Source organism: Puma concolor, chromosome C2 (assembly GCF_028749965.1).
Source record: "Puma concolor isolate L17-30 chromosome C2, mPumCon1.1.hap2, whole genome shotgun sequence".
In the NCBI taxonomy this organism is placed as follows: Eukaryota; Metazoa; Chordata; class Mammalia; order Carnivora; family Felidae; genus Puma; species Puma concolor.
The window spans coordinates 27,416,096-27,443,541 of NC_141675.1; the positions used below are offsets into that span (position 1 = coordinate 27,416,096).

General features: G+C 38.2%; 1 protein-coding gene across 5 annotated transcripts in view; it reads left to right on the forward strand.

Annotated features, from left to right (window-relative positions):
- NEK11 (NIMA related kinase 11) overlaps positions 1-27,446 on the forward strand; it is a 284,063-nt gene that overhangs the window by 52,707 nt on the left and 203,910 nt on the right. For 4 of the 5 annotated variants that reach the window (XM_086674282.1, XM_086674283.1, XM_086674284.1 and 1 more), the window contains exon 4: positions 8,153-8,271. The exons of the other annotated variant lie outside the window; for it this stretch is intronic. In XM_086674282.1, coding sequence (XP_086530408.1) covers positions 8,153-8,271 — 119 coding nt within the window. The remainder of the gene's footprint in view (positions 1-8,152; positions 8,272-27,446) is intronic. 5 annotated transcript variants of the gene reach the window in all.

Genomic DNA, 27,446 nt, shown 5'->3' on the forward strand with positions numbered 1-27,446 from the left:
GTATACCTGAAATTTGCCAAGAGAGTAGATCTCAAGTGCTCACACCGCCACCAAAAAAAAAAAAAAAAAAAAAAGATAACTATGTGAAGTATTGGATGTGTCAGTTAACTTGAATGTGGTAATCATCTCACAATTCATGTGTGTGTGTGTGTGTGTGTGTATATATATATATATATATATATATATATATATATGTGCATTTCCTTTTCTTGGCTTTTTCTCACTTACACTCGGTATCTTTATCTTTGTTTTTATACATAAACACAAAAACACAAGTATATCAGTTTGTACACACATACATATTTTAATATGATGATGATGTTATTAAGTATTTTACGTCTCTCAGTAGGAGACTAGTTAGGGCTTGAAATAGTGGAAAGTGGGTGGACTTTGTCATTACACTGACTTGTGTTCAGATCTTGGTCTATTTCCTTAAGGAAGTTATTTCATTTCTGTGATCCTCTTCCTGCTATTAAGATAGTGTATCAACACTTCTTTTGTTAGTTTTTTTTAGGGATTTGAAATAATGAATATTGAAAAAATGGCTCTCAGAACCTTGCACCTAGTAGACTGCCAGTAATGGAAGTTGTTATTTATAATCATTCATTATTTCATTGTTGCTCCCCTCTCCCCTTTCCAGTTGTTTTCTGGAAGGCAGGCTCATTTTTAACTCTGAGTTTGACTTGTAACCTTTAGTATGATTCATGCCAGAAGGAGGAAACATGCAAATTCTTAAACACTAATGAGTCTGATAGCAACTTTCAAGCAAGTACTTGCCAAAGATTTATTTGTATCGTACAAAAGAAAATTTGAAATGTTCTCTTATGTTTCTTATTTATTTAAAACTATTTAAATAAACGAAGTAAGTAGGCTGAGTTTTAACAATCTTGAACTTCTAGTAAGTGTCAGTAGTGAATTTGGCAATGACATGTAGCAATCAGGCTTACTAGCTCTCAGCTCTCAGAGAGTCCTTGTAACTTCATAATACTGGGTATGCGTTGAGTCTGCAATTAAAGAAAAATCTTTTTCTGTCCTTTTAAAGCCACTGCTTATTGTCCTGAAGCTCTGTCTGGGGCCACTAACATCCAAATTGTTTTGTTACAGTTGAGGGAGACTCGTAGGTTATTGATTATTGTGACATTGATTCATGACCGTCTGTCTTAGTCCATTCAGGCTGCTATAACAATATACCATAGACCCGGTGGCTTATAAACAACACAAATTTATTTCTCACGGTTCTGAAGGCTGGAAGTCTGAAATCACGATTCCAGCAGATTCAATGTCTGGTGAAGACTGGATTCCTGGTTCATAAGTGGTCATCTTCTTGCTGTGTCCTCACATGCTAGAAGAGGTGAGCGAGGGGTGTCTGGCTGGCTCAGTCGGTTAAGTGTCCAACTCTTGATTTCGGCTTAGGTCGTGATCTCATAGTTGGTTGTGAGATTGAGCCTCGTGTCAGGCTCTGGGCTGGATGTGGAGCGTGCTTAAGATTCTTTCTTTTCCTGGGGCGCCTGGGTGGCGCAGTCGGTTAAGCGTCCGACTTCAGCCAGGTCACGATCTCGCGGTCCGTGAGTTCGAGCCCTGCGTCGGGCTCTGGGCTGATGGCTCAGAGCCTGGAGCCTGTTTCCGATTCTGTGTCTCCCTCTCTCTCTGCCCCTCCCCCGTTCATGCTCTGTCTCTCTCTGTCCCAAAAATAAATAAACGTTGAAAAAAATTAAAAAAAAAAAAGATTCTTTCTTTTCCTGTCCCTCTGCTCCTCCCCGGCTTGTGTGTGTGTGTATGTGTGTACGCACACGCATGCGTGCCCACGTTCTCGTTCCCTCTCTCTCTCAAAGAAAAAAAGAAGAGGTGAGGGAGTTCTCTGGGGTCTCTTTTATAAAGACACTAATTTTATTCATGAGGCCTCTACCCTTATGATCTAATCATATCCCAAAGTCCCCACCCCCTAATACTATCACACTGAGGTGGGGTAGGGTTTCTACATAGGTATTTTGGGGAGATACAAACATTCAGTCTATAGCACCATCCTTCCCAGTATGAGCTCCGGGTAGCCACATATCACGGCTGTCTTCAATGGCCTGCTTTCCTGGGATTGCTGCTGATTGAAAGAACTAAACATTATCTTTAGAAAGGTATATCCTATCAGGCCTCTCTGGTTTTTCTGGGCAGTTCCATCCTGGAGAAGGTAGGCCTTCCTGAATTTGCTCTGTGTCAGTTCTGTGGCAGTTAGGGAGGACTGTAAATCATGTGAGTGTTTGATTTTTAAAATAATTTTTTAATGTTTACTTATATATGGGAGAGAGAGAGAGACAGAGAGATAGAGTGTGAGCGGGGGAGGGGCAGAGAGAGGGGGACAGAATCTGAAGCAGACTCCAGGCTCTGAGCCCGACGCAGGGCTCAAGCTCACCAACCGTGAGATCATGACCTGAGCTCAAGTCAGACGCTTAACCCACTGAGCCATCCAGGCAGCCCGAGGGTCTGATTTTATATACCTGAACGGATCTACTCATGATTTTTAATTAATTAATCTGATTTGTTCTATTTACTTTCTTTGTTTAAGCCATGATATATTTTAACCTTTTAACAACAAAGTTAAAAAGTAAGGCCACTGAGGTGTGCCTGGCTGGTTCAGTCAGTGGAGAATGCAACTCTTGGTCTCAGGGTCATGGGTTCCAGCCCCATTTGGGTGTGGAGCCTACTTAAAATACAAATTAAAAAAAAAAAAAGGAAGGCCACAAATTTTTACTTAAAATTGTTAATGTAAAAATTGAAAAGCAAAATTAGTTTTATTTAAAAGATGTGTCTTAATACACTAATACAAAGCAATTCATAAATCCATTAGAATTTACAGCGTTGGGGGTGGCTTTAACTGACATATGACTTTATATAAATATAAATATAAGTATTCAAAAATAGAATAATCCACTTCAAATAGTTTATTTTAAAAGCAACCCAGTGATTTATAGAAGAAAGCATTTCATGTCACTTGAGATAAAAATAAGTTCTATTTTATTTTTATTCATGTATATTTCTATCACCAGGAAGAACACTTACTCTAAAAGAATTTGGAAAAAGAAATTAGCAGCTAAACCCAGGAATTCTCATTTGTATTATCAAACTTGAACATCATGATACTACATGGCATTATTTAGTACCTATTTAGAAACCGAGTTTTCTTATTTTGCTTTTAAGAGCATGGTGTGGCCTACCATTTCCTCCACTTTTTTGCACTCCATTGCAGTGCACTTCCAAAATGCCAAGGGAATGTCTTCGGGTTCTACAACATAACGACCGATGATCTTCACACCCCCTCCACCTCCATTTATTGGTGTTTTTGAAAAAATATGTCATTATAAAAAGATTCTTATTCAGTCCTGTCCGAAGTACATCTTTTTCCTTTGGAATTTTTCAAACTGTTGGACCAAATGTTGCCACTGATGGGTGAAATATTAAGTGTATGGCCCATTTGTGTTATTATCTAGCAACATTTGTTAAAATGTGGTCCATGGACTACCTGTCCCAGAGTCACTTAGGATGCTTGTTTAAAAATAGAGATTCTTTTGTCACCTCCAGACTTACTAAATCAGAGTGTCTGTTGATGGGGTCCAGGAATATGCATTTTATTATTTTTTTTTTTAATTTTTTTTTTCCAACGTTTATTTATTTTTGGGACAGAGAGAGACAGAGCATGAACGGGGGAGGGGCAGAGAGAGAGGGAGACACAGAATCAGAAACAGGCTCCAGGCTCTGAGCCATCAGCCCAGAGCCCGACGCGGGGCTCGAACTCACGGACCGCGAGATCGTGACCTGGCTGAAGTCGGACGCTTAACCGACTGCGCCACCCAGGCGCCCCTGCATTTTAAACAAGAAACATGGATGATTCTGATGCCTGCTAAAATTTGAAGTCCACTGGAAGGATGTATTAGAAGCTTATTGAAAGGTGATGTGGAGTGTTAGAGAGCAGCATTGAAGATGTCAACCAAATGACTTAATAAGGAGCAACTTTTTAATTTTAAAATGAAGTAGGGCAGAACAGTTTTTCAAGCTCCTCCCAACCCTAGAATCCAGAGGTTATTTCATGCTTTGTATATGCTCTGGGCATTGCAGTTTTGTTGTATTCAGACTTCTGAGAATGTTCTACTTTGGCTTTTTAAACTGGTTGTAAGTGCTTCTGTTGAAGACTTAAAAAAACAGGGATTAATTTTTTGTAATTAAATGCTTTTAGGATTTAAAACTTTTTAATGGAATCAAAGATGGAGTTTAGACACTGTATTTGAGTTGTTCTTCATTCCTTCAAGGTCTTGGCATTTCAAAGTCAATCTGATGTTGGCTAATTGGGCTGGGGGAGGGAGGAGAGGCCAGTAACCCAGCAAATGGTGCATTTTGGGTTACAGATTTTCAAAACTTCAGAAGTTAACATCAAGGCTTTATTTGCAACTTTCAAGGGGTGATATTACTGAAAGAGCATTTTCTGTGAGCAATGTAGACTTGAGGCAACATTAATATTGGTTTAAGTAAAAGTCATTATTCTTCACTAAAGTTTTTCTTAGCAATAAAAGTCATCATTAAATATTTCTCAAAGACAAAGTTGAGAAAACAACGAGCCTGCAGATAGTGTAATAAGAACTTAAACTGAGGTAAGACATTTTATCAAAAACATTTGATTTTTACTTGGAAGATGGCTTAGAGAAAGAAAGTCATAAATGCTTTCCATATTCATATTTCAAAATCCATCTGCTTCACAAAAAATATATTTCTTTGGTTGTGATATAAAAGCATAATTTTTTATCTTAATCTGTGAGGGACTTGATTACCTAATTTAAATCCTAAGAAAATAATCTACAGAGTATTTATTAAAGAACAAAGTACATACAAAGCAAATAATGTTTCTTAGAGATAAACGTACAAAATGAAAATTGTAGGGGTAGCAACTTGATGAGCATGAGGCCCAGCTCTCTGATTAATTTTTTGGTGTTCTATCTTCTTGTCAACTAAACAGGTTCCTTGCTTAATGTTAGGAACTGGTTCAGTTTTCCTTCTTATGGTTCTACTCAGAGAGCGAGGGGGAGCTTGATCCTTTTGACATTTCACTTTGAGGCCTTCTATTGAAGGCCCTATTCTTTTTCTCTTTTTTAATAGTCTAAATATATATATATACACACACACACACACACATATATATATATATATACACACACATATATATATATGTGTGTATATATATATATATATATATATACACACATATATATATATGTGTGTGTATATATATATATATATAGTCACCAGAAATCATATATATGTGTGTGTGTGTGTGTGTGTGTGTGTGTGTGTGTATACACATATAGTCACCAGAAATCGTGCACATACTTAGTATCAATGCAGGAAACAAATAAGCAAGTTTCAGTTACCACTTGAGGAGAGAGCATTAGGAGGTAATTGTCAGACTAACAATAAATGTCACCCAGGGAGTGTGCTCCTGTCATGGCAAGATAACTCACAAAGGACATAATTCTATTCACTCACAAAGAAAGCAATACCAAAGCTGATACAAATGTGTAAAACATTCACATTTATATAATTTATTTGGGATAAGTTCTTGAAAGGAATGCTATTTTAACACATGAATTTTTCCAAATTTTAGTGTTATTACAATTGGGGTAGACAATTACATATGCAAAGTCTGTTTTCATAGGGACAATTGTACTTTTGTATGACCTTTCTAAAGTAAGAAACATTGGGTTGGATTATATTTCTATAAGGCAAGTTTTTCTTTTTTCTTTCCTTCTTCCTTCCTTCCTTCCTTCCTTCCTCCCTTCCTTCCTTCCTTCCTTCCTTTCTTCTACCCATCCATCCATCCATCCATCACTCCTCATCTGAAGCTATTAAGGAAGGACACAGCAACATATATAATTATCTTTCTGACAGTGGAGATATTTGAACATATTCAGAGAATCTAAATGGGATATTGAAAGGATATCTTGCTTTTTGTTTTAAAATTAGTATGTGGGGGTGTGGAGGTGTGTGTCTGTGAGAGAGAGAGGTTTTGCTAGAGTCCTCTTGGATAGAAGAGCCTGGATTGGAAATATGTACATATATATACATTGGTAGCTTACCTGTCATCTGAAGGGCTTTCGTGTCTACTTCACAGGAAGTTGTAATATTCTATTGTCAAAAAATGTTTTGTGCAACTTATAGAAACCTTATGATAGTACAGCTTGTATGATCCAATAGAACTTTGATAAACTCTAGGATTAAAAAGAGAGGGGATATAAAGAAAGGTAGGTTTGGAGAAAGAAGAAAATGATAGTCTTTTGACAAGGAGTCAAATATTCAATTCACTGTATTTTTGAATTCCAACAAGCTTTGATCTCCTTAGCCCAGAAAATCCAGCAGGAAATTAAATGTGACCTAGGATACAAGCGGAAGGTTTGATATGCCCCTTCTCGTTTGTCATGCCCTTGTGGAAGGTGAGAATATGGGAGGCAAATTATTTGTATATTGCACTGAAAGGAAATAAAAAAATCATTACAAGCGAGTCGATTGGTTGACCTAATGTTGTTTGATTAGAAGTAATTTCCCTTTGGTTGTTTCTTTGCTTATAAATGCTTTTCCTTTGCATTTAACAATGAAAACTCTGTCAGGCATAGTCTGTAAGTAGCTTAATGTTTGGCCCTTATGTTCCTTAGGGACATGGCTTGTACCTCTCTTCTCTCGTGGGGCTGTGTTGTTGGCATATCCTAAACACTTGCATTTCACTCCTTGTTTTCAGAGAAACACTTCCTGAATTGTTTTTAATTGTTCAGTGTTTAAAGGTAAAAGGGATCAGGTATAGGGCTTCTCTGAGAGAATTTAACATTTTGTGTATTCATTTCTATCGTAGTTGAAATACATTAATATTAGCACAATCAGAAAGGGCCTTATATCAGACTCTGCTAGGTAACTTTAGATGTTTGTCACTGTGATCATGATTCATTTTTGGCACTGAGGATTATTCTTTCTATCACCAGTGAGCAGTAGAACAGACTGATTAAATGTTTAAATGATGTGTTTGGACCCCACCTAGAACAACAGTTGCTGTATTCCTGGGAATTTTACTGTAGTTAAATAGACAAAAGGAGAGTTAAGTCATCCCAAACACATGTTAGTCTGGACATGCCAAACTGAAAAGAATCTGAACTCCAGCAGCCAGTGCCATATGCACAACATAAGGACTGATTTAGTTTCACCAAAACATCATCACTTTATATTAAATTAATAGCATTCATTTTAATCTTAGCATTCATTTTTAATTTTGGCTTTCTATTTTTACTTTGTATATATGTCAGGCTTCTATAGTTGTATAAAACTCTAAGCATAAGAAAAGTCATTCCTAGTTTTATGTGGACACATGTAAATATGTGATGTAATGTAATGTAATACATTTTAGGTAATATTTAAGTAACATAATAAAATAAAACCTTTTAGAAGGGTTTTGTCCTTGAGTGATGTCAAAGATAAACACAGCGGGCATTACTTAAAGTGGTGAAAACAGTTTATGTGGTAACTGGCACTCAGGGAAAGAGCTGACCTCTTGTTGTTGTGCACATATTCTGATATGTGCAGAAGTGCCTGGATGATCAATAGTGAGACTGGAAGAAGGGAGAAAACAGTGGGAACCTGAACAGTCATGGAGGGGAAACACTGAGAAGGTAGGAAGGCAGTTGGTTCATATGTATCTGGGTTTGCTAACTGGCAGTAGTTGAAATTAGGTCCCTACCCTTCCACAGAAACCAGGAGACAGGGATCCCTATCTCGAGATGCGGGCAGGAACAAACAGTGAATTCTTTTGGCAGCTCTAAGTTTTCTTAGGCAGGCACTTTAAGGAAGACTAGGGTCATCCTGGGGATGTGGCCTTGAACTATTAGAAGTGTGTTAGTATTTATTCAAGTCTTTATAAGCCAAGGGTGAGGCCTAGTTGAGAAGAGAGCTCAAAGGAGCCTGGCGAGGGTTAGGCCAAGGAGAGACTCTTTGTCAGTGATAGTTCAGAGTGGCAATGTGCCCTCACTTTCTTGTGATAAACAGTGATTGTTATATATTAATTATTGTAAAGAGAGCTTGATTTTAAAATCTTAACTGAAAGAAAAACATGAAAAATTATGCTACTATGTTTCAGGGCCGAGACCTGGACTGTAAAATTCAGGAATATAAAGAAGCTGGAAAAACCTTTCCGGAAAGTCAGATAATCGAATGGTTTATCCAGCTGTTGCTAGGAGTTGACTACATGCATGAAAGGTATGTTCATTTGTTACTGAGGGACACGATTTTAACAGTCATGTCTGAACCTGAAAAATGAATTTTGGGGGGTAGAATGAAAGGAAGCAATCGTGAAAGGTAAATGACTGTAGTTAAACATCTGCAATATGCTTTTCCATGAAGAAACTGTTGAATGATTCAATATAAAAGATTTACTTGAATAGCCTTTTTTGTTGTTGTTCTAGAAATCAAGTTGGCCTTGAATACAAGACAGAAAGTTGTATTAAACACATTCTCATTTATCTGATCATCTCCTGTGTTTACAAGTGATTCTCAGATACCTTTAGCATGCTATGAATTTATTATATTTTACAACAGGCTTGAACTATAAATACCTAGCATGCTCTAAATCAACTTAGAATGTGTCAGTGCACAAGTTAGCTGTGTTCACATCCCAACATGAGCTGAGTAATTGAGGCAAAAGTTATTCTTGGGACTTAGAGAGATAAATATTTAGACCAAGTCAGTTTTGATGTGAAATATCTGATACAGAAGGTCAAAGTCTGTTTTATGAGTTCAGTTGTCTGTAACTTGCAATTATAATCTCTGCCTTAACATGTATTTTAAAACTTTTAATTATATTTCTTATATGTCAAAAGTAATAATTTTTGGGTGTTTTATAGATATACAAAATGGCATGACCACATTTGAAAAGAGGAACACACATAGACAAAAGCAGATACTCGGAGTTGTCCCTGTTAGCCTTCAACTTAGGACTGGGTGGAACATGTGATAACATTCTTGAACAAAGGTTGAAATTTATAGAATATATCAAGGTCTGGCTACCCATGGATGTCAGATAGCTCACATGTGTTTCCTATGGTTTCTGGATGCATAAAAAGTGACCAGATTATACTGAGCTTTGCCATGTATCTTCTAAACACATGCTCGACACTGAGTGTTGTATGGAAACCAATTTGACAATAAATTTCATAGGAGAAAAAAGAAAATACAGAAGTAGAAAACAAAACAAAAAGAAATAAACACATGCTCGATGATACAAATAGCTACTGATTTATTGACAACTCATAAAAATTTTCTGAATGATGTTAAACTTTCCTAAGAAACAATGATAAAAGAATATCAAATAATGTTTTAATAAACTACCCAAAGCTGCTGAATGTAGACATATGTGTATACAGTTGTATTGGTGTTTCTTTTCTTTTCTTTACTATTCCATGCATATTTGTTAGCTTATACATAAGGAAATATGTATATGTCACACATGTATATGTCATCTTCACATGTAAAAGTGACAACCTTTATGTTCTCTGTGCAAAATCTAAAACTGAAATCTGGTTGATTTATTAATCCAAATATTTGAAATATGTTTCGTGTGGTTACTAGTTAATGAGTTAATAGTAAATGAGTTTAAAATAGTCCTTCAAAGAGAGGATTTAAATTTTTTTAAAATCCTTCAACATTTTAAGAAAGTTATTAAATGGAGCTAAATGTTTGGATATTTGTGTGTCTGTGTTCCTGAAATACCATCCTTTGTGATTCAGATAACAAATTATGGTGTTTATTTATTGTTACCATAACCAACCATTGTAAAGTTTTTCTGCATAGACAGAAATTTAAATTTTATTCTTAGGTTCATTTATTCATTTATTAAACAGAGATAAATTAAAAATAAGACCTAACCTTAAAAACTGTTAGCAAACTAGCAGAGATAAAGCATGTACCCAAATAACTATAAACCCTGTAACAAGTGGATGTATCAGATGCAGTCTCTGCTACATCCTGCATCATGGCCCTGGGCAAGCTGCTTAACCTCTCTGAGCCTTTGTTTTCTCATTTATAAAATAGGAATAATAATGGGACTCTCCCTACTTGCTTATAGGACTGTAATATTCACTGAGATGTTACACATTTAAAAAGTTTGCAGTCTGTTAAGCACTCTGTAAATGTTGTTGTTTGTGGTTGTAATTTATATAGAAATGAAAGCATAGTCACCAGAAGGGCTAAAAAAAATGCTGACAATAATAGTGCTGACAAGGATGTGGAGCTACTGGAACTCTCTTACATTGCTGGTATAATCACTTTAGAAAAAACCTAAACACTCAAATACCCTGTGATCCAGTAATTCTGTTCCTGAGATGAGAAATGAGTTCCTGTGTCCAACAAAAGACATGTACAAAATATCCATAGAAGCCTTAACTGTAATAGCAAAACACTGAGAAATGTCCATTTATAATAGAATGGTTGAATAAACTGTGGTATAGTCTTATGATGGAATACTACTCTGCAATAAAAGAAGGACATACAACTGATTTGCATGACCTGGATGAATCTCAGAGATGTGATGTTGGGTGAAAGAAGCCAGATGCAAAAGAGTGCATCTTCTATGGCTCCATTTATATGAAATTAAAAAAAAAAAAAAGGCAGTCTTAGAATAGAGATTACCCTTTGAAGGGGATTTTGACTGGAACGGGGCACAAAGAAATTTCTTGGATGCTGGAAGTGTTCTATATCTTGACCCAAGTGGATGATTACAAGGGTGATAAATTCATCAAGTTAAAGATTTATGCATTTTAATGTAAATTATACTCTAATTCAAAACAAGTGATAAGAGTGCCAAAAAGAGTACAGTCTAAATGCTAAAGTAGATCAGAAAAGGGATAATGTTTCTACTTGGGAGAATCAATGAAGGTCTTGGAAGAAGTGATATTTGACCCAATGTAGGCTTTGAATAAAGTGAAAGATGAGTCAGAGCTTTCCAGATTTAGGGAACAGAGTTGGAAAAGGCACAGATGTGGGAACTCATGGTACTTTTAGAGTGAATGATGAGTAGGTCAGTTGGAATGGCTCTTGGGATACATGGATGAAGTTGTGAGGAATGGTAGGTTGACATCAAGTTGTAGAGGGCTTTATTTTGTACTATAGACAATGATGCCACAGAATCCTTTTGAGTGGAACTATGATCAGAGCTTCAGGAAGACTGGGTAATAAATTATAGAGAGGAGAGAGGGAAACTCAGAAAATCAGTCTGGAACCTTTTATAATATCCATGCATGTGGTTGTATGACCTGAAACAATATGGCAGCAGTGGGCAGGACATGGAAGGATGAGAGTTAACTTGATAAGTTCAAATGACTCGGCTTGAAATTATGTGGATATGTCAGATTGATAAGAGAAGGTCAAGGATGAACCCAAGTTTCATCACCCAAAGAGGCAAGTGAGAAGTTGGAAAGATAGGTTTGAAGTAATGGTGCTGAGTTTAATAGTGAATATCCTGGGTGAAATCTGGAGAGAGATTGAGAGAGGAAAGGTGGGAGATAGAGCGAGTGGAAGGAAGAGAAGGAGGGTAGAAGGGTGAGAGGGAGGGAGGGAGAGAGACAGAAAAGAAGGAAGGAAGGAAGGAAATGACGGAGGGAGGGAGGAGGAAGGAAGGAAGGAAGGAAGGAAGGAAGGAAGGAAGGAAGGAAGGAAGGAAGGAAGGAAGGAAGTGATGGAAGGAGGAAGGAAAGAAAGAAAGAAGGAAGGAAAGAAGGAAGGAAGTTAGAATTGAGGTCCTAGATATTGGGGAAACACCAAAACTTGTCTGAATTCCCCCAATATCAGAGCCTTGAAACAAAAAATGGAGTGTAAGAAGTTTATCTAGGGGGTGATTTCATGAAACAGAGCCAATGAGTGGGGAGAGTGAGGGAGACAGGGAAGTGAGAAAAGCCATACAGGGCATATTATTGAGCTGGTTGCTGCTGTGGGAAGAGGGACGTAGAGGCAACATTCTTCTATGTGTTTTAGGTTTGGGTTCCTCTTTTTGCATTCTTTTAGAACATTTGTGAAAATTCTTGCCCACATATAACAATTCTCTAACACTATTATGAATTTCCTCTTGAAAATTCCTCATATTTCTGGGAGTTTTGGGTGGAAAAGTGAGGCAGTTATCACTATCTTGATCCAATCTCTAGACTAGTTTTTTGTGGGTATTTCTGAGTATAATTGACATGCAGTGTTACATTAGCTCCAGATGTACAATATAGTGATTCCACAAGTATATGCATTATACTATATTCACCATAAGCAACCTCTAGAATAGTTTTTAAATGGAGAAATGCTATATGTTATTCCTGTATAGGTCTAAATATGTCTCCTATAGAAAATAAACTATCTCGTGGACAACCTAGAAGAAATGGATAAATTCCTAGAAACCTGTAACCTACCAAAACTGAAGCAGGAAGAAATAGAAAATTTGAAGAGACCAATTACCTGCAATGAAATTGAATCAGTAGTAAAAAAAAAAAAAAAAACTCCAAACAAATAAAATTCCATGACCAAATAGCTTCACAGGTGAATTTTACCAAACATTTAAAGAAGAGTTAATACCTATTCTTCTCAAACTTTTCCAAGAAATAGAAGAGGAAGGAAAATTTCCGAATTCATTCTATTAGACCAGCATTGCCCTGGTACCGAAACCAGATAAAGACACAACAACAAAAAAAAGAGAACTACAGGCCACTATTTCTCATGAACATAGATGCAAAAAACCTCAGCAAAATGTTATCAGACTGAATCCAACAATACATTAAAAAAATTATTCATCATGATCAAGTGGGATTTATTCTTGGGTTACAAAGGTGATTCAATATTTGCAAATTAATCAATGTGATACATCACATCAGTAAGAGAAAGGATAGAAACTATATGATCACTTCAGTAGATGCAAAAAAAGCATTTGACAAAGCACAATATCCATTGATAAAAATCCTTAACAAAGTAGGCTTAGAGGAAACATACCTCAACCTTATATGAAAAACACAGCTAACATCATACTCCGTGGGGAAGAACTGAGTGCCTCATAAGATCAGGAACAAGACAAAGATGTTCACTCTCACCACTTTCATTCAACATAGTACTGGCAGTCTTAGCCACAGCCATCAGACAAAAAAAAAATAAAAAAGAAAAAGGAAATGACATCCATGTTGTTAAGGAAGAAATAAAACTTTCACTATTTGCAGTTAACATGATACTATATTTAGAATACCCAAAAGATTCTACTAGAAACTGCTAAAACTGATAAACAAATTCATTAAGTCATAGGATACAAAGTCAATGTACAGATCTGTTACATTTCTATACACCAATAATGAAGCAGCAGAGAGATTAAGAAAACAATCCTATTTACAATTGTGCCAAAAAATAATAAAATAACTAAGGATAAACCTAACCAAAGAGTTGAGAGTTAGGTTTCAGAGTACAGGTAGGTACCCTGAAAACTATAAAAACATTGATGGGAGAAATTGAAGATGATACAAAGAAATGGAAAGACATTCCATTTCCATGGGTTGGAAAAACAAAATATTATTAAAAGGTGTGTACTACGCTTCCAAAACTCAATCAGGAGGAAATAGAAAGCTTGAACAGACCCATAACCAGCGAAGAAATTGAATCAGTCATCAAAAATCTCCCAACAAATAAGAGTCCAGGACCAGATGGCTTCCCAGGGGAGTTCTACCAGACATTTAAAGCAGAGATAATACCTATCCTTCTCAAGCTATTCCAAAAAATAGAAAGGGAAGGAAAACTTCCAGACTCATTCTATGAAGCCAGCATTACTTTGATTCCTAACCCAGACAGAGACCCAGTAAAAAAAGAGAACTACAGGCCAATATCCCTGATGAATATGGATGCAAAAATTCTCAATAAGATACTAGCAAATTGAATTCAACAGCATATAAAAAGAATTATTCACCATGATCAAGTGGGATTCATTCCTGGGATGCAGGGCTGGTTCAACATTTGCATATCAATCAACGTGATACATCACATTAATAAAAGAAAAGATAAGAACCATATGATCCTGTCAATCGGTGCAGAAAAGGCCTTTGACAAAACTCACCAACCTTTCTTAATAAAAACCCTCAAGAAAGTCAGGATAGAAGGAACATACTTAAAGATCATAAAAGCCATTTATGAAAAGCCCACAGCTAACATCATCCTCAATGGGGAAAAACTGAGAGCCTTTTCTGAGATCAGGAACACGACAGGGATGTCCACTCTCACCACTGTTGTTTAACATAGTGTTGGAAGTGCTAGCACCAGCAATCAGACAACAAAAGGAAATCAAAGGCATCAAAATTGGCAAAGATGAAGTTAAGCTTTCACTTTTTGCAGATGACATGATATTATACATGGAAAATCCAATAGACTCCACCAAAAGTCTGCTAGAACTGATACATGAATTCAGCAAAGTCGCAGGATACAAAATCAGTGTACAGAAATCAGTTGCATTCTTATACACTAATAATGAAGCAACAGAAAGACAAATAAAGTAACTGATCCCATTCACAATTGCACCAAGAAGCATAAAATACCTAGGAATAAATCTAACCAAAGATGTACAAGATCTGTATGCTGAAAAGTATAGAAAGCTTATGAAGGAAATTGAAGAAGATTTAAAGAAATGGAAACACATTCCGTGCTCATGGATTGGAAGAATAAATATTGTCAAAATGTCAATACTACCCAAAGCTATCTACACATTCAGTGCAATCCCAATCAAAATTGCACCAGCATTCTTCTCGAAACTAGAACAAGCAATTCTAAAATTCATATGGAACCACAAAAGGCCCCGAATAGCCAAAGTAATTTTGAAGAAGAAGACCAAAGCAGGAGGCATCACAATCCCAGACTTTAGCCTCTACTACCAAGCTGTCCTCATCAAGACAGCATGGTATTGGCACAAAAACAGACACATAGACCAATGGAATAGAATAGAAACCCCAGAACTAGACCCACAAACGTATGGCCAACTCATCTTTGACAAAGCAGGAAAGAACATCCAATGGAAGAAAGACAGTCTCTTTAACAAATGGTGCTGGGAGAACTGGACAGCAACATGCAGAAGATTGAAACTAGACCACTTTCTCACACCATTCACAAAAATAAACTCAAAATGGATAAAGGACCTGAATGTGAGACAGGAAACCATCAAAACCCTAGAGGAGAAAGCAGGATAAGACCTCTCTGACCTCAGTCGTAGCAATTTCTTACTTGACACATCGCCAAAGGCAAGGGAATTAAAAGCAGAAATGAACTACTGGGACCTTATGAAGATAAAAATCTTCTGCACAGCAAAGGAAACAACCAACAAAACTCAAAGGCAACCAACGGAATGGGAAAAGATATTTGCAAATGACATATCGGACAAAGGGCTAGTATCCAAAATCTATAAAGAGCTCACCAAACTCCACACCCGAAAAACAAATAACCCAGTGAAGAAATGGGCAGAAAACATGAATAGACACTTCTCTAAAGAAGACATCGGGATGGCCAACAGGCACATGAAAAGATGCTCAACGTCGCTCCTCATCAGGGAAATACAAATCAAAACCACACTCAGATATCACCTCACGCCAGTCAGAGTGGCCGAAATGAACAAATCAGGAGACTGTAGATGCTGGAGAGGATGTGGAGAAACGGGAACCCTCTTGCACTGTTGGTGGGAATGCAAATTGGTGCAACCACTCTGGAAAGCAGTGTGGAGGTTCCTCAAAGAATTAAAAATAGACCTACCCTATGACCCAGCAATAGCACTGCTAGGAATTTACCCAAGGGATACAGGAGTACTGATGCATAGGGGCACTTGTACCCCAATGTTTATAGCAGCACTCTCAACAATAGCCAAATGGCCGAAAGAGCCTAAATGTCCATCAACTGACGAATGGATAAAGAAATTGTGGTTTATATACACAATGGAGTACTACGTGGCAATGAGAAAGAATGAAATATGGCCCTTTGTAGCAACGTGGATGGAACTGGAGAGTGTTATGCTAAGTGAAACAAGCCATACAGAGAAAGACAGATACCATATGTTTTCTTTTTTTTTTTTTTTTAATTTTTTTTTTCAACGTTTATTTATTTTTGGGACAGAGAGAGACAGAGCATGAACGGGGGAGGGACAGAGAGAGAGGGAGACACAGAATCGGAAACAGGCTCCAGGCTCTGAGCCATCAGCCCAGAGCCCGACGCGGGGCTCGAACTCACGGACCGCGAGATCGTGACCTGGCTGAAGTCGGACGCTTAACCGACTGCGCCACCCAGGCGCCCCCATATGTTTTCACTCTTATGTCGATCCTGAGAAACTTAACAGAAACCCATGGGGGAGCGGAAGGAAAAAAAAAAAAAAGATTAGAGTGGGAGAAAGCCAAAGCATAAGAGACTCTTAAAAACTGAGAACAAACTGAGAGTTGATGGGGGGTGGGAGGAAGGAGAGAGTGGGTGATGGGTATTGAGGAGGGCACCTGTTGGGATGAACACTGGGTGTTGTATGGAAACCAATTTGACAATAAATTTCATATATTGAAAAAAATTTAAAAAATAAAAAATAAAAGGTGTGTACTGTCCAAAGCAGTCTAAAATCTTTTTTAACATTTATTTATTTTTGAGACAGAGAGAGAGCATTAACAGGGGAAGGTCACAGAAAGAGGGAGACACAGAATGTGTCAGGCTCCAGGTTCTGAGCTGTCAGCACAGAGCCCGACACGGGGCTTGAACCCACAGACCGCGAGATCATGACCTGAGCTGAAGTCGGACGCTTAACAGACTGAGCCACCCAGGCGCCCCAGCAGTCTACAAATTTAATGCAATCCCTATCAAACTACAAACAGCATTTTTCACAGAACTACAACAAACAGTTTAAAATTTGTATGGAACCACAGAAGACCCCAAATAGCCAAAGCAATCTTGAAAAAGAAAAAAAAAGCTGGAGATATTCCAGACTTCAAGTTATATTACAAAGCTGTAGTAATCAAAACAATATGGTACTGGCACATAACATACATAGATACATAGATCAATAGAATAGAACAGAAATCCCAGAAATAAACCCACAATTATATGGTCAATTAATCTTTGACAAAGAAGGAAAGAATATGTAAGGGGAAAAAGACAGTGTCTTCATTTTTTTAACTTGTTTTACTTTTTATTTTTTTAAATTTACATCCAAATTAGTATATAGTGCAACAGTGATTTCAGGAGTAGATTCCTTAGTGCCCCTTACCCATTTAGCCCATCCCCCCTCCCAAAATCCCTCCAGTAACCCTCAGTTTGTTCTCCATAATTATGAGTCTCTTCTGTTTTGTATCCCTCCCTGTTTTTATATTATTTTTGTTTCCCTTCCCTTGTGTTCATCTGTTTTGTCTCTTAAAGGCCTCATATGAGTGGAGTCATATGATTTTTGTCTTTCTCTGACTAATTTCACTTAGCATAATACCCTCCAGTTCCATGCACATAGTTGCAATTGGCAAGATTTCATTCTTTTTGATTGCCGAGTCATACTCCATTGTATATATACACCACATCTTCTTTATCCATTCATCCATGGATGGACATTTGGGCTCTTTCCATACTTTGGCTATTGTTAGTGCTGCTGTAAACATGGGGGTGCATGTGTCCCTTCGAAACAGCACACCAGTATCCCGTGAATAAATGCCTAGTAGTGCAATTGCTGGGTTGTAGGGTAGTTCTATGTTTAGCTTTTTGAGGAAACTCCATACTGTTTTCCAGAGTGGCTGCACCAGCTTGCATTCCCACCAACAATGCAAAAGAGATCCTCTTTCTCCGCATCCTCGCCAGTATCTGTTGTTGCCTGAGTTGTTAATGTTAGCCATTCTGACAGGTGTGAGGGGGTATCTCACTGTGGTTTTGATTTGTATTTCCCTGATGATGAGTGATGTTGAGCATTTTCTCATGTGTCGGTTGGCCATCTGAATGTCTTCTTTGGAGAAGTGTCTATTCATGAAAGACAGTGTCTTCAAATGGTATTGGAAAAGTTGGACAGTGACATGTAAAAGAATGAAGTTGGACCACTTTCTTACACAATACACAAAAATAAACTCAACATGGATTAAGGATCTAATCGTGATACCTGAAACCATAAAAATCCTAGAAGAAAGCACAGCCAGTAATTTCTCTGGCATCAGCTGTAACAACATATTTCCAGATATGTCTCCTGAGGCAAGGGAAACAAAAGCAAAAATAAACTATTGGGACTACATCAAAATAAAAAGCTTCTGCACAGCAAAGGAAACAACCAACAAAACTAAAAGACAACCTATGGAATGGGAGAACATATTTGCCTATGACATATCTGATAAAGGTTAGTATCCAAAATATATAAAGAACTTATACAACTCAACACCCCAAAACCAATAATTAAAAAATGGGCAGCAGACATGAACAGACATTTCTCCAAAGACATACAGATTACCAACAGATACATGAAAAGATGCTCAACATCACTCATCATCAGGGAAATGAAAATCAAAACTACTATGAGATTTTGCCTCAGAAGTGGCTAAAATCGAAAACTTAAGAAACGGGAAGCGTTGGCAAGGATGCGGAGAAAAAGGAACCCTTGTGCACTGTTGGTGGGAATGCAAACTGGTGCAGCTACTGTGGAAAACAATATGGAGGTTCCTCAAAAAATTAAATATAGAAGTGCCGTATGATCCAGTAATCGCACTACTGGGTATTTACCCAAAGAATAAAAAAATGCTAATTTAAAGGGATACATGCATCCCTATGTTTATTTCAGCATTATTTACAATAGCCAAATTATGGAAGCAACCTAAGTGTTGTTTAGTTACATAAATGGATAAAGAAGATATGGTGTGACACACACCATCCATTTATGTATCTAAACAACACTTAGATTGCAACACTTAGGTTGCGTGTGTGTATATATATATATATATATATATATGTGTGTGTGTGTGTGTGTGTGTATATATATGCATATATATGTACATATATATATGCATATATATGTACATATATATATATATATATATATATATATAAAGGAACACTATTCTGCCGTACAAAAGAATGAAATCTTGCCATTTGTATCAACATGGATGGATCTAGACAGTATAATGCTAATGAAATAAGCCAGTGAGAGAAAGACAGGTTTCATATGATCTCACTCATATGTGGAATTTAAGAAACTAAACAAATGAGCAAAGGCAAAAAACAAACAAACAAACAGAAAGAAAAAAGAACAAGAGAGAGAAACCACGAAACATAGTCTTAACTATAGACAACAGATTGTTACCAGAGGAGAGATGGTGGCGGGATGGGTGAAATAGGGGATGGGGATTAAGAGTACACTTATCTTGATGAACACTGGGTAACACATGGAATTGTTGAATCGCTATATTATACACCTGAAATGAATATACACTGTATGTTAACTATACTGGAATTAAAAATTTTTGAAATAATTAATTAAAAAGTAAACAAACTATCTTAATTCTCTGTTCTTAAAGAGATTTCAATCCAAAAGAATGATTTTTTTTTTCCCCAAAAGAATGATTCTATTAGCACCTAGCATAGACACTTTGAAATAGTGATGTAAAAAGCTAAGGGTATTCACAGTTTACTGAAAGCTACCTTGAGAATATGACACTGAAAGTCTCCCTGCTGAAGGAGGTCTTACTGTCTGAATAAAAACCTCCAATTTCAGTGGCTTACAACAATCTCTGACTCATGTTGCATGTTGGCAGCCACATAGGAGGTGCAAGTCAGCTCTACCTGCCCTCCCGTTCCAGTATCAAGGCTGAAGGAGCAGCTCCCCTGTGAGACAAGCTTTTCTCACAGCAAAGGGAAAGCCAGAGACTCAGCAGAAACACACAATGGCTCTTAAAGGTTTTTGTTTTGTTTTGTTTTTAATGTTTACTTATTTTTGAGAAAGAGGGAGAGAGAGAGAGAGAGAGACAACGAGTGGGGGAGGGTCAGAGAGAGAGGGAGATAGACCAGGCTCCATGCTGACAGCAGAGAACCTGACGCAGGGCTCGGACTCAGGAATTGCAAGATCATGACCTGAGCCAGAGTCCAACACTTAACTGACTGAGCCACCCAGTCGCCTTGGCAGTTAAAGGTTCTCCTCAGACTTGACAGTCACCCCTATTGATAAAGCAAGTCTCATGATCAAACCCAATGTCAGAAGAGTGGTGGAGTCTATTCCTCCCAAAGGGGACTCAGGGCAAGCCACAAGAGGTGTGACTATTTGGGAGCAAGAGTACAGCCTACCACAATGCTTCATTGTGCTTCTTTCAAATCATAGCCAATAAAAATAGGTCTACAAAACATTGTTCCAACCTTTTCCTCATATGGTATATAGTATATATTAAAATGTATTTTGAAAATGACATAGATTGCTTATGAATGAGTTAGGAAGATTACCTTGGAAAAAACACATGTGAGGAAGTTAGGTTTGGCTCCTTTGTTGAAAATGCCTTGCTGGGGCGCCTGGGTGGCGCAGTCGGTTAAGCGTCCGACTTCAACCAGGTCACGATCTCACGGTCCGTGAGTTCGAGCCCCGCGTCGGGCTCTGGGCTGATGGCTCAGAGCCTGGAGCCTGTTTCCGATTCTGTGTCTCCCTCTCTCTCTGCCCCTCCCCCGTTCATGCTCTGTCTCTCTCTGTCCCAAAAATAAATAAACGTTGAAAAAAAAAAATTTAAAAAAAAAAAAAAAAAAAAAAAGAAAATGCCTTGCATATTATTTTAGTGCAGGTGATGGTTAATTTTATGTGTCAACTTGAGTGGGCCATGCATGGGTATCCAGATTAAATATTGTTTTCTGGGTGTGTCTGTGAGGGTGTTTCTGATGAGATTAGTATTTCAATCAGTGAACTCAGTAGATTGCCCTTGCCAATGTGGTTGGCCACCATCCAATCCCTTGGGGGCCTAAATAGAACAAAAGCAGAGGAAGGAGGAATTTGCCCCCTTTTCCTGTGTCCTCAGACTGAGACTTAGACAGTCAATTCCCTATGGTTCTCAGGTCTTTAGACTCAGACTGAGTTATACTACCAGCCTTCCTGGGTTTTCAGCTTGCAGATTGTGTCCATAATTGTGTGAGCCAATTTCTCATTATAAATCTCCATATCTATCTATATCTGTATCTTTCATCTATATCTTTATTGGTTCTGTTTCTCTGGAGAACCCTGACTAATGCAGTGCATCAGCAGAGGAGATAAAGAAGACCCAGGAAAAACTAAGAAAAGTGAGGTTAACAGAAGAAATGAAGATTTTGTTTACTCCTTTGGAGCTGTCCTGTACTTATTTTAATTTGGTGTATTTATAAATTTGTAATATGCTAAATCTATAGCATATGGCATGAACACTCATAAATAATGATGCTAAGAGCTGAGAATATTCACAGTTCACTAAAAGCTATCTTGAGAATGTAGCACTAAAACTTATTCTTCCCAGTGGGCCCGCACCTCTGCCTCACAAAGGGATGGAAGTTTTTTAAAGGTGTGTGTGTTCTGAGGCTGCTTGTCAACTATCTCAAGTTTCCATAGGCTAGTCCAGTATTTGAGGGGCTTTGGAACTTTGAATCATCCTCTCTCTGAAAGTGTAGTCCTGTAGCCTTTCTTCTCTTTGGTCCAATTAATTGGCTAATGTTTGAAACATCATCTTCTCTGGATGCCACAGCAGAATTGGGCATAAGAGAGCTTCGTGGGGGCAGAGACTGTGTCTTGCTCATCTTCCCCCCCCCCCAGTGCTAATACGGAAACCACTAAACAAAACAAACAAACCAAAGAAAACCCCAAACTCGTTCCTCTTGAAGAGGGAGGAGTCCAGTTATCCTAGAATTTTTAGGATGAAGGACAGAGTAGCCTCTCTGCAGAGAGCCTCTTTGGTGGTGATCTTGAGACCTTGATGATTTTGGTGCTTTCACAGTGGAGGAGAGAGTGGAGTGGGGTGGGGGTGGAAAGGGGCATTTTCTCTAAGGTGACTGCCTCATCACCTGGCAGCCCACACAGTTACCCTGCCAGCTTGGTGTGAGGTATTGTGTTGGAATGGCTAAATATTCCCTGAGAGGTGGCACCAGGAATTCATTTTTTTTAAATTTTTTTTAACGTTTATTTATTTTTGAGACAGAGAGAGACAGAGCATGAATGGGGGAGGGGCAGAGAGAGAGGGAGACACAGAATCAGAAGCAGGCTCCAGGCTCTGAGCCATCAGCCCAGAGCCCGACGCAGGGCTCGAACTCACGGACCGCGAGATCGTGACCTGGGCTGAAGTCAGACGTCTAACCAACTGAGCCACCCAGGCGCCCCAGGAATTCATTTTTAATGTAATGAGGCTCCCAAGAAGAATCTGGAAATCCAGGTTGGTAAATATGATGGGGGATGGTGGTATGCTACCCCAAGTTTGAAGATGAAAAAGCAGTAGGAAGCTGTGGTGTTTGTATTGTGATTCCTACTTTCTCTTGGTTCCTACTTCTTGAGGATGTCCTGAGGTCACTTTATTCAAGGAGACCCCCATCCCCATCCCAGTGCCAGGTGTATGCAGCTCCTGCTGTGTTGGCAGTAGCCAGGTTTGAAGGAGGCCTAACTCCACCCCTCGCTTACAACACAGAGGAATCATCCTGGTCTTGAGGGCCTATAGTACCAGTGAGAAAGCCAGGCAGGTGCCTCAGAGTCTAGGATAGATGCCACATGGCAGAGACCAGCGGTGGGGGCCTCCTGAGCCATGCATCACCAAGGAGTCACTGTTTGTGTCAGTACCTTTGTCAGGAAGAGTTTGTGATCTACCCTGAGATCCTACCAGATGGAGAGGGAGCTGAGGTTTCAGAAACTATGAAGATAAGATTTTAAGTGGAGATGAAGGTTAAATTGTGCCTACCTTCTCCACAGTCCTATCCTGGGTTGAGAGCCTGAGAAACACCTACTGCATCTACCTTCACAGACTGTTCTTCATTCTCCTGTGGTCCTGGAGGCAGAAAATGACCTGATGGAGGAGACAGAGGCAGGAGCTCTGCCATGTATCTGAGCACAACTGTCATCTAATTTTGCCCAGTCATTTATCTCTCTTGAGGATCATGAAACTTAGAAATGAGAGGGACCCACCACTCTTAGAGACATGGTATGGGACATATGATGTAATAGGTGAAGGGCTACTCTGAACTTTTTAGAAGAAAGGTTTTATATAAACTGCCTTTATTGCCAGTCACCTTGCTATTTCTTGGATTTGATTTTTATATGCTTCAAAGGAAAGGATATTAACCAAGTATATGACAAGGCTTTCTTGCTGGAACTATTTTTGCTTACTGTAACCAGAAAGCCAGTAAATTATATTTTATCCAAATTTACCAAATAGTTTGATATCTTGTCTGTTATATAGAATTTATTATTTCATTGCAATGGTGCCAGCCAATTACTTCTCATAACATTTCTAACATATTGTTTGCCTTCTTCTTAAAATACTTAGTGCTGATCTGCATACATCTATATTTATATATGTGAGGGCTATTGATGCATTGCTGTCTGAAACTCATCTTCTCCTTTCTAGGTGTCATTGGGTAAGTTTCTCTTGAACATATTACTTATTCCAAATTTATAGTACTGGTCTCCTGGTCAGCCCCAAAGCTCACTATTCCAAATTCTAAACCCTTGGACTCTCAGACTCCCTGGTACTTGTAGCTGGAAGAGACCCAGTACTTTCCCCTCAGATCTCAAATCAACAGCATCAGGGACCAAGTGAATCAACTTAAGATGTTTTTAAGTGCAAGTAACAGAAGCAGCTTAAACAAGAAAGAAAATTCATTAACTCACCTAACAAGAAGTGTCCAAGGGGGGTGGTTGATGTTAGTGGCTCAGCTATACTTCAAGTTCTTTCTATCTCTTTAGTTCCGTTGTTAGTATGGTTGGCTTTTGTAATCAAAATTGTCTTCTTGTAGTTGACCCGATGGTTGAAGCACCGCCATGTGTCACGCCCCCCCCCCCCCCAAACAACTATTACCAAAAGCCAGAAAAGGCAAAAGGGCCATATGTCACCATCTTTTCTCATCTTTTCTAAGAGTGGGGAAATATTAACTATAAGCTTCCACTAGACTTCCTTATGTTTCATTGGTGTTAGAAATAATTTCCAAAACTTAGAAAAGGTGGACGAGATCACTGGGTATTCTTTCAGTGCAGTGCTGGACTTAATTTCCTAGCATCTGGGCTATTTTATAACTCTGTAGAGGCAGAGGTTAACTTGAATATTTTTGTCTAGAAGAGATGCAAATAATTTTTGTTCACTGGAATAGATAACTCTGGAGATGTGGTTTACAGCCCTGTTGGCCACTAACCAGTTGTGTTCCTAACCCAGCTATCTAGCTTGTCAAAGACTCTTTGACTCCATTTTAACATTTTACCAGTTTCTTCATTGATTAATGAATTGAACAAAATCCTTGACATGTATTCATGTCATGTTTTCACGATATTCATGATTTTACCTTTTTGAAAATTATACTTTAACATTGGCCAGACTTTGGTTACATCACATACCTAAACCATGCACCCTCAATGAGATTACCTCAATGTATTTCCCATAATCTGTTCCACATTTACTCTCTTCCCTCCTCATTGCTCTTATCTACCAGGACGGAGGATTCCCAGCCTCCCCAGAGCTCATGGGGTTCTGATATCAAGGGAAAAGAGCAGGAAAATGGTCATTTGGTAGGTGCTCAACAGTTCCTGCCATACCAAGAGAACCCCAGAAGTGGGCATAGAAGAGGCCAAATTTTACTTAACCCTCTTTTGTTAAATATAATTGTTTTCCCTTTAATTTTTAAGTAGTAAACATACACAGAGACCAGCTTTAGATGTTATAGGAATATAAGAAGGCAAAGAATATTGATTAAAGGCAAAGTTCCTATTTTTTTTAATTAATGAATAAGCCCCACTAAATGGTATTCATCTTTGCGCCAAGGACAGTGCTTTTAAAATCAATATACATTTATTGAGTATTTACCATGAGTAAAAAAGACCTATAGTACTTTGTAGAATCAAACAGACTTGTTTGTACTCATAGGCTATATGACCTTGGGCAAATTATTTAGCCTCTCTAAGCTGTGATTTTCTCATCTCCAGACTATAGCATAGTGCTTTAGGTGATAGCACCTGGGGTTATTCACCCTAAGATGAAGTGGCCCGGATCTGTGTTGTCCACTTTTATTCTTCCTTTTATTCTCCACTCTTGAAAGATTGCTTATTCCTTTCTAATACTCCAAAGCCTTCAAGACAATAAAGATTATTTAAATTAGAGGAAACCCCTTTCATCATTCTCAATTCTTTATGTACAATTCTAATTGCATTCTCTGTTTGAGCATGTGACCATTTGTCTCCATGATATAAAGTAGATGAACTTCATGAGTGGCTTTTCTTTGGCTCTGCTCCTCAGTCATGCTTTACAGCTTTGCTCTGGATGGCTGAGGTCTGACCACTGTAGCAAGATAACACTGCTACACCTGTATTATCACTAATTATAGTGGTAAAAAGTTAATTATTTTTATAACTAATATTTCTAGCATTAACTGATAATAGTACAATTTTGTCAGCATGTTCATAAGAGTAATCATTTGTTGGGAGAGAAGTTTCCTTCTGAATGTGAATGTATTGGTAACTATAATTATAAATCGTTTTTTATAAAGTGATGATGACTGGGTTCCCTTCTGCCATCTCTTATAGTTATTTGTGCATCTCTCCAACCTGATTGTAAGCATTATGGGGTGCATGGCCTTGTCTTATGTATCTTTATATTTTTCACATTAATGTAATACAGCACATAGCATGTAGTTGGCACTCGTTAATTGTTTTTTTGGATTAATGAATGAGCCCCACAAGATGGTGTTCATTTTTGTGCCAAGGTTTAGTGTTTCTAAAATTAACATACACTTATTGAGCCTCTTACCATGAGTAAAGAACAGTGTGGAAGAGGAAACGATGACACAGACCTGGCCTGAGCTTTTGCTATGGCTGCTGGAGGCATTGGTATGTCCAGATCTTCTAGTCTGTCATAGGCCATATATAGGATTTTACATTGTATTCTGGAAGCAGTGCAGGGCCATGGAAAGTTTTTAAGTTAGGGGTTCAAGAACAGATTTTAATTTTATAAAGCCATATCCCTGTTCTAAGCCTAAGTCTCAGAAATACTGGTCCCAAATAGGGGTTTCCTTTATAGGTCTGGTGATTAGATACATCATAACAATTGATGCATATTATAATCATGAGTTGATAAAAACATCATTTGTTTATGAAGTTGGGGAATTATATAGTCTAACTTGGAAAGATATTAAAAATAGTTTGAAAAGTTCAGACATATGTAAACCCAAGGATTCAATCAAGTTCAACCTACCAATTTAATTAGAGTTTATAGTATTACAGGGGATAATATAGTCAGGTAAGATATGGACCTTGTAGAGCTTATAATTTAGCAAGAATGATTGGTCAATTTTAGAATATGGTGTCAAAAGAAGAACAAAAGTGGGAGAGTATGTCTAACTTGCTGATGGTGGTAGGAGTGGTGGTTAAGAATTAGCAGAAAGTGATACAGGTGGATCCTTTTCTAAGCTTGGGCCTCTAGGAAACACCGCCTGAGGCAAGGATTGAAATGCTGATATCTGCCTTAGGTGGTACAGACCCAGGATGGTGAGAGTAGGAACAAATTGAACCAAGGCGAAGATGTGAAGCAGAGAAGTGTGTGTTACGGCACTAGCCATCACTTCACAAAGACCTGGGGAAAGATAACAGGTTGCTTGGCAGGGATATTTATATGACTTATAGACACATGGGTAACATACCTTGGGTGGGAAAAGAGAAATGGATTGCCTAGCTACTTTCTCCTCTTGTCTCTCATCGGTCCACTCCAAAGGAATTAACACCCTTGCATTTTTTGGTTGTGTCATTTAGTTCCTTACATGGCCAATTGGAATGCTTGATTCCATATCCTGCAGTGTGGTGTTTCATCCTAGTCCAGATGGGGCAGGAGCCAGAAGGCCTGGCATCCCCAGGCAAGTGACTAATTAGCCTCCAGTACCAGCATCTTTGGAAGGAAGGGGGGAGTCAGGGGACTCTAAGGAGGTACATGAGGTTTGTATCCAATATAGTCCTGAAGAAACAGACAGGATTCTGAGAGGCAGAGATGAAAGAGGAAGGCATTTTAATATGAGCTGTGACATAGAGGAAGAAACATTGTGCTGCATTTAAGATAAAGCAAGTGCCTTATTAGCTTCAACAGAGATGTGACAATTTCTTAGCCTGGATTTTCTTGGCTTGTAATTATTCTTGAGGGTTTTTTCCCCCCTTTTAAAAGGTACTTCAAATATGTAACTAAATGTTTATTTCTTCATTAAATTTTTCTGTATGAATAAATTAC